Genomic DNA, 7,674 nt, shown 5'->3' on the forward strand with positions numbered 1-7,674 from the left:
CCTCCTCTTGCCCCTCTTGCCCCCTTCCCCTCCCTTACCCCTTCCACCTCCCCCTCCCCTTCCCTTTCCCCCCTCTTCCCCCATCCTCTTGCCCCCCTCCCCTTCGTCCAACCCCCCTTCTCTTCCTGCCTCCTCCTTTCCCCCTCCCCTCCTCTTTCCCCCTCCCCCTCCTCCTGTTCCCCCCCCTCCCCCCCGCTCTTCCTCCTCTCCCCCCTCCCCTCTCCTCCTCCCCCCCTCCTCCTCTCCCCCTTTCCCCCCTCCTCCTCTCCCCCTTCCCCCTCCTCCTCTCCCCCTTCACCTCTCCCCCCTTCCCCCTTCTCCTCTCCCCCCTTCCCCCCTCCCCCCTCCTCCTCCTCCTCTCCCCCTCCCCCCTCCTCCTCCTCTCCCCCCTTCCCCCCCTCCTCCTCCTCTCCCCCCTCCCCCCTCCTCTCCCCTTCTCCTCTCCTCTTCCCCCCTCCCCCCTTCCCCTCCTCCTCTTCCCCCTTCCCCTCCTCCTCTTTTCCCCCCTCCGCCCTCCTCCTCTTTTCCCCCCTCCCCCCCCTCCTCCTCCTCTCCCCCTCCCCCCTCCTCCTCCTCTCCCCCCTTCCCCCCTTCTCCTCTCCCCCCTTCCCCCTCCTCCTCTCCCCCCTTCTCCTCTCCCCCCTTCCCCCCCTCCTCCTCCTCTCCCCCCTCCCCCCTCCTCCTCCTCTCCCCCCTTCCCCCCCTCCTCCTCCTCTCCCCCTCCCCCCTCCTCCTCCTCTCCCCCCTTCCCCCCTCCCCCCTCCTCCTCCTCCTCTCCCCCTCCCCCCTCCTCCTCCTCTCCCCCTCCCCCCTCCTCCTCTCCCCTTCTCCTCTCCCCCTTCCCCTCTCCCCCCTCCTCTTCCTCCTCTCCCCCTCCCCCCTCCTCCTCCTCCTCTCCCCCTCCCCCACTCCTCCTCCTCTCCCCCCTTTCCCCCCTCCTCCTCTCCCCCTCCCCCCTCCTCCTCCTCCTCTCCCCCCTCCCCCCTCCTCTCCCCTTCTCCTCTCCCCCTTCCCCTCTCCCCCCTTCCCCCTCCTCCTCTCCCCCCTTCCCCCCCTCCTCCTCCTCTCCCCCTCCCCCCTCCTCCTCCTCTCCCCCCTTCCCCCCTCCTCCTCCTCTCCCCCTCCCCCCTCCTCCTCCTCTCCCCCCTTCCCCCTCCTCCTCTCCCCCCTTCTCCTCTCCCCCCTTCCCCCTTCTCCTCTCCCCCCTTCCCCCCCTCCTCCTCCTCTCCCCCCTCCCCCCTCCTCCTCCTCTCCCCCTTCCCCCCTCCTCCTCTTCCCCCTTCCCCCTTCCTCTTCTCCCCCCTTCCCCCGTCCTCTTCTCCCCCCTTCCCCCGTCCTCTTCTCCCCCCTTCCCCCGTCCTCTTCTCCCCCCTTCCCCCCTCCTCTTCTCCCCCCTTCCCCCCTCCTCTTCTCCCCCCTTCCCCCCTCCTCTTCCTCTCCCCCTCCCCCCTCCTCCTCTCCCCCTTCCCCTCCTCCTCTCCCCCTTCCCCCTTCTCCTCTCCCCCTTCACCCTTCTCCTCTCCCCCTTCTCCTCTCCCCCCTTCCCCTTCTCCTCTCCCCCCTTCCCCCCTCCCCCCTCCTCCTCCTCCTCTCCCCCTCCCCCCTCCTCCTCCTCTCCCCCTCCCCCCTCCTCCTCTCCCCTTCTCCTCTCCCCCTTCCCCTCTCCCCCCCTTCCCCCTCCTCCTCTCTCCCCCTTCCCCCCTCCCCCTCCTCCTCCTCCTCTCCCCCTCCCCCCTCCTCCTCCTCTCCCCCTCCCCCCTCCTCCTCCTCCTCTCCCCCTCCCCCCTCCTCCTCCTCTCTCCCCTCCCCCCTCCTCCTCCTCTCCCCCTCCCCCCTCCTCCTCCTCCTCTCCCCCTCCCCCCTCCTCCTCCTCTCCCCCTTCCCCCTCCCCCCTCCTCCTCTCCCCCTTCCCCCCTCCTCTCCCCCCTCCTCCTCCTCTCCCCCTCCTCCTCCTCTCCCCCCTCCTCCTCCTCTCCCCCCTCCTCCTCCTCTCCCCTTCCCCCCTTCCCCCCTCCTCTCCCCCCTTCCCCCCTCCTCTCCCCCCCTTCCCCCCTCCTCCTCCTCCTCTCCCCCTTCCCCCTCCTCCTCTCCCCCTTCCCCCCTCCTCTTCCCCCTCCTCCTCCTCTCCCCCCTCCTCCTCCTCTCCCCCCTCCTCCTCCTCTCCCCTTCCCCCCTTCCCCCCTCCTCTCCCCCCTTCCCCCCTCCTCTCCCCCCCTTCCCCCCCTCCTCCTCCTCCTCTCCCCCTTTTCTCTCCCTCCCCCTTCTTTCCATCTCCCCTCTCTCTCTCTCTCTCTCTCTGTGTGTCTGCCTCTCCCTCCTTCTCAGAGAATCCCAAGGGGCGGGACTCTAATAAACGTTCCGACTGAGAGAGAGAGAGAGAGAGAGAGGGAGGGAGAGGGACTGCGAACGCTTCACTGTTTGATACAGAGAACTGCTGGAGCACAGCTTGGAGAGAATGAAGTGTTTGGGAGGAATTATATTTCTAGCACTCGCCGTCCCAGGTAAAAAAAAAAGATTTTTCATTTTCCAAAAATAAGCTGTACAAATAATGAAAGGGGTGGGGGGATTATTATTCTGTGCGACTCATTTACAGATGAAAGGAACAGAACTGTTTGTTTAAACTTTGCAAACAGACTTTAGCAGGTGGTCCAGCCTTGTGAATGAATTGAGCTGCTGCTGCTGCCTGGTTATTTCGTGTTTGCTTCAGGGATTGTTTCAGGGTTGCATTTCAAAGCTTGTTTCTTGCAGTTTCAGTGCGATCAGGCTGCGTTGTTTGATTTGTTTGATTTAAGTGTCCTGCTCAGTTGCCGGGAGAGATTCTGCTCGCTTCCCTCTCTCTGTCTGCTCTGTGTACTCTCCTCGCTGTCCCTGAACCGCACTGGGAGTGCCCACTCTCTCTCTTTCTCCCTCATCCTAAGCCTGTAAACTTCTTAAACTGCAGCGGGAGATCGCTTCCCCGGCTCCCCCACCTCTCTCTCTCTCTCTCTCTTTCCCACACACTTCGTTCTTTCTCCCAGGCTCTCTGCGTCCCCTTTGTCTCCCAGGTTTACTCTCTCCTCTCACCCCCCACCATTTCTCCCGTTTTCCCTCCCCTCCTTCACCCCCTTTCCCCCCCCCAACTCTCTTTCTTTCTCTCTCGCCCCTTCATCCTTAACCCCCTTCTCCTTGATCCATTGTCCCACCTCTCTCCCTCTGCCCTCTTCACCCACCTCTCTCTCCCTCTGCCCTCTTCACCCACCTCTCTCCCTCTGCCCTCTTCACCCACCTCTCTCTCCCTCTGCCCTCTTCACCCACCTCTTCCTCTTCACCCACCTCTCCCTCTTCACCCACCTCTCTCCCTCTGCCCTCTTCACCCACCTCTCTCTTCTTCACCCCTTCCCCCTTTCCTTCTCTTCACCACCTGTCTCCCTCTTTATCCTCTTCACCCTCTGCCCCTCCCATCTCCCTCTCTCTTTTTTCTTCACCCTCTGCCCCTTGTTTCCCTCCTCTCTCTTCACTCACCTTTCTCTCTGCCCTCTTCACCCACCTCTCTCCCTCTACCCTCTTCACCCACCTCTCTCCCTCTGCCCTCTTTACCCACTTCTCTCTCTCTCCTCTTCACCTGATGCCTCCCATCTTCCTCTTTTTTTCTTCACCCTCTGCCCCCCCTTTTTTCCCTCCCTCTCTCTCTTCACTCACCTTTCTCTCTCTCTCCTCTTCACCCTCTGCCCCTCCCATCTCCCTCTCTCTTCATCGCCCTCTACCCTGCCTCTCTGCTCTTCACCCTGTCTGCTCTCCCTATCTAGCTTGCTCTCCTCTTCACCCTCTTTCCCTCCTCCCACCCCCATTGCCTCTCTCCTGTACCTTTTCCCTCCTCCAGTTGTTAAACTCTTTCTTGATCTGGTTTCCAATCTGTTCCTTGTCGTCCTCCCCATCACCTTCATTCTCAATTCTGCTTTCTTCCTCTCCTCTTGCTCTCCTCACACTCTGTTTCTCTTCTCTGCCACTCCCAGTTCATCCATCACTTTCTCACTCTGTTTCTCTTTTGTCTCGCTCTGCATTCTCTCTCCAATCATTTCCTTTCTCTCCTTCATTCTTTTCCCATCCTGCAAGTTGGATTCGGGCTGTTTTTTCCTTCATACACTTTTCCTCCATTTCTTGCTCTTGCACACTCTTTTTTTCTGTCCCTCACATTTTCTGACCCCCCCCCCCTCAGTCCTGCCCCCTCTCCTCTTGTTCACTCTCTCTGTCTCTACCAATCCTCACTTTCCACCTCCTCGTGAACTCAATTTTTCCTCCTCCATACCATTTACCCCATCCCATTCTGATCACTCATCCTAAATCATCCACCTCTCTCCCCCTCCTCCACTTACCCCCTCACTCTCTCACCCTTCCCCCTCCTCCACCCCTCTCCTCCACTCACCCCCTCACCCTCTCCCTCTTTTACCCCTCTCTTCCTCTCCTCCACTTACCCTCTCACTCATTCACCTTCTCCCTCTCCTCCACTTACCCCTTCACTCTCTCACCCTCCCCCTCCTCCACCCCTTTCCTCCATTTACCCACTCACTCTCTCCCTCTTCCTCATTTACCCACTCACTCTCTCAGCCTCTCCCTCTCCTCCACTTACCCCCTCACTCTTTCACCCTCCCCACTCCTCCACCCCTCCTCCATTCATCCCCCTCACTCTCTTGCCCTGCCCCTCTCCTCCACTCACCCCATCCCTCTTCCTCATTTACCCACTCACTCTCTCACCCTCTCCTCCCCACTTACCCCCTCACTCATTCACCTTCTCCCTCTCCTCCACTTACCCCCTCGCTCACTCACCCTCTCCTCCACTTACCCCCTCACTCGCTCACCCTCTCCTCCCCACTTACCCCTTCACTCAATTCACCTTCTCCCTCTCCTCCACTTACCCCCTCAACCTCTCACCCTCCCTCTTCCTCCACTCACCCCCTCACTCACTCACTCACCCTCTCCCTCTCCTCCACTCACCCCCTCACTCTCTCGCCCTCCTCCCTCTCCTCCTCCCTAATCCCTTTTCCACCTTTATATTGGTTTGCTTTTACCTTTCTCTGCCTGTCTCCTCCCTTCAACTATCCGTGAGCCTGTGTCTTAATTGTCACCACCTCTCTCACTCCCTCGCTCTCCTGCTCTGTGTGCCCTTACACCCCTATCTTTCCTCTAATCCACGTCCCTGTCTATCTTTCCTCTCCGCTCTGTCTCACCTCTTTTTCTCTCCCTGCTGCTCCCCTATTTAATGAGTTAAGGTTTACTGCTTTCTCTCTCTCTCTCTCTCTCTGTATCCAGCACACTATATGCAGAAGCAGCTGCCCCATCAATCAATCACCCATTGTGCAGATAGACTGTCTTGTGGAGGAATGAGCATCGGTGGGGTGGGGTGGATGAGAAATGGGGGCGGTGGGGGGAGCTGGTTTGAGGTTGGGGTTTACAGGGGTGTTTATGGTTCTCTCTCTCTCTGCGGCTTCGCGATAAGATTGGGTGTCGACAAGTGTCTCAGGCAGGTTAACATGGAAAGGCATTCCAAGCATTTTCTCGGATAAGACTCCCCCCCCACCCCCCCCCCCACCCCCGCTCCCTCCACTGCAGAGATAGGATCTAGGGCTATGTTTTGCGCGTTGGAGAGACGGAGAAGCGGCTGTGGAAGGGGGTGGGGTGAGGAAGGGGAAGGGAATGCACTGACAGTTGCTCAAAACCTGATCCTTGGAGAGGCGCCAGCCAGGGTGATGAATGGAGGTTTCTCAAGTGCCAGGTTTAGCAAGTGCTGAGCATGTTGCTGCACTTTCTGCATTCTCCCCTGTGCAACCCCATAATTATTGGCAACCACACTGCCTCTTTAATTGTCTCTCCCGTGGCCTCACTCACACTGCCTCTTGAGGGGCAAACGACAAGGTCAGGGAGTCTTAAAGGGACAGGCACCATCCTGTGTTTAAGGCCATTGCTCCCTGTACTAGTCATGGCTTATGTCTTTAAGGGGGAGGGAGGGGGATGAGTTTCCCCCCACCCTGTCCCTACTTCTCTTGTGAAGCCACGGATTTATATTGGGAGGGTGGGAGAGAGGAAAGGGTTTGCCAGTGTTGGTGTGTGTGTCTGTGTGTGTGTCTGTGTGTGTGTCTGTGTGTGTGTCTGTGTGTGTGTCTGTGTGTGTGTGTGTGTGTGTGTGTGTGTGTGTGTCGTACATTGGGAGGGAGACAAGTGATGTTTGGGGAGGTGAGAGATTGGGGGGGGGGAGGGGTAAAGTGCCCAAGGGGTTGGCAGAGCGACAAGACATTCAGGGCACCACAGAGAGAGAGAGAGAGAGAGAGAGATTGAGAGTGAGTGAGGAACGAAAAAAGGAGGGGGAGAACTTGCATTTAGCACATCAGGAAGTGGTGAGCAGTTCACAGCCAATGAAGGGCTTTGTGAGTGTGGTCACTTCTCATCCTGTAGAGGACAGAGGTTTTCCCAGCAAGGCATTCGGGACAAGCCAATCGATTTTAAGTGCAAAGGAGTGAGGGATAAATTTTTGCCCAAGGCCGTCAGACAGACCCACCCTAGTTCTTTGTCGAAATAGTGGCTGAGAGATCTTTTACTCACACTGGAGAGGGCAGGCAGGGCCCTCTGTTTAACTCCTCCCTCATCCAAAAGATGACCCCTCTGACGGGCAGTGCACCCCACATCCCCCTACCCCCGCCCACGGCACTGCCCCCTCCGACAGGGTGGCACTCCCCCCATCTCCTCCCAACACTGCCCCCTCCAACAGGGTGGCATTCCCCCATCTCCCCCCCAGCAGTGCCCCCTCTGACAGGGTGGCATTCCCCCATCTCCCCCAGCACTGCCCCCTCTGACAGGGTGGCATTCCCCCATCTCCCCCAGCGCTGTTCCCTCTGACAGGGTGGACTGCCCCATCTCACCCCCCAGCACTGTTCCCTCTGACAGGGTGGACTGCCCCATCTCACCCCCCAGCACTGTTCCCTCTGACAGGGTGGCACTCCCCCATCTACCCCCCAGCGCTGCCCCCTCTGACAGGGTGGCACTTCCCCATCTACCCCCCAGCACTGTTCCCTCTGACAGGGTGGACTGCCCCATCTCACCCCCCAGCACTGCCCCCTCTGACAGGGTGGCATTCCCCCATCTCCCCCAGCGCTGCCCCCTCTGACAGGGTGGACTGCCCCATCTCACCCCCCAGCACTGTTCCCTCTGACAGGGTGGCACTCCCCCATCTACCCCCCAGCGCTGCCCCCTCTGACAGGGTGGACTGCCCCATCCCCCCCCAGCACTGTTCCCTCTGACAGGGTGGCACTCCCCCATCCCCCCCAGCACTGTTCCCTCTGACAGAGTGGCACTCCCCCATCCCCCCCAGCACTGTTCCCTCTGACAGAGTGGCACTCCCCCATCTCTCCGCCCCCCACCCCCCCACGCCCCCCCCCCAGCACTGCCCCCTCTGACAGGGTGGCATTCCCCCATCTCCCCCAGCGCTGCCCCCTCTGACAGGGTGGACTGCCCCATCTCACCCCCCAGCACTGTTCCCTCTGACAGGGTGGCACTCCCCCATCTACCCCCCAGCGCTGCCCCCTCTGAGAGGGTGGACTGCCCCATCCCCCCCCAGCACTGTTCCCTCTGACAGGGTGGCACTCCCCCATCCCCCCCAGCACTGTTCCCTCTGACAGAGTGGCACTCCCCCATCCCCCCCAGCAC

At 60.4% G+C, this 7,674-nt stretch overlaps 1 protein-coding gene across 2 annotated transcripts in view; it reads left to right on the forward strand.

Moving 5' to 3' along the window:
- The first annotated feature begins 2,390 nt into the window (after positions 1-2,390).
- The window catches only part of LOC121271047 (basal cell adhesion molecule-like), a 157,030-nt gene continuing 151,746 nt past the window's right edge, over positions 2,391-7,674 (forward strand). For both annotated transcript variants that reach the window (XM_041176749.1, XM_041176750.1), the window contains exon 1: positions 2,391-2,501. In XM_041176749.1, the coding sequence (XP_041032683.1) occupies positions 2,456-2,501 (46 nt within the window). In that variant the 5' untranslated portion in view covers positions 2,391-2,455. The remainder of the gene's footprint in view (positions 2,502-7,674) is intronic.

This window comes from Carcharodon carcharias, chromosome 29 (assembly GCF_017639515.1).
Source record: "Carcharodon carcharias isolate sCarCar2 chromosome 29, sCarCar2.pri, whole genome shotgun sequence".
In the NCBI taxonomy this organism is placed as follows: domain Eukaryota; kingdom Metazoa; phylum Chordata; class Chondrichthyes; order Lamniformes; family Lamnidae; genus Carcharodon; species Carcharodon carcharias.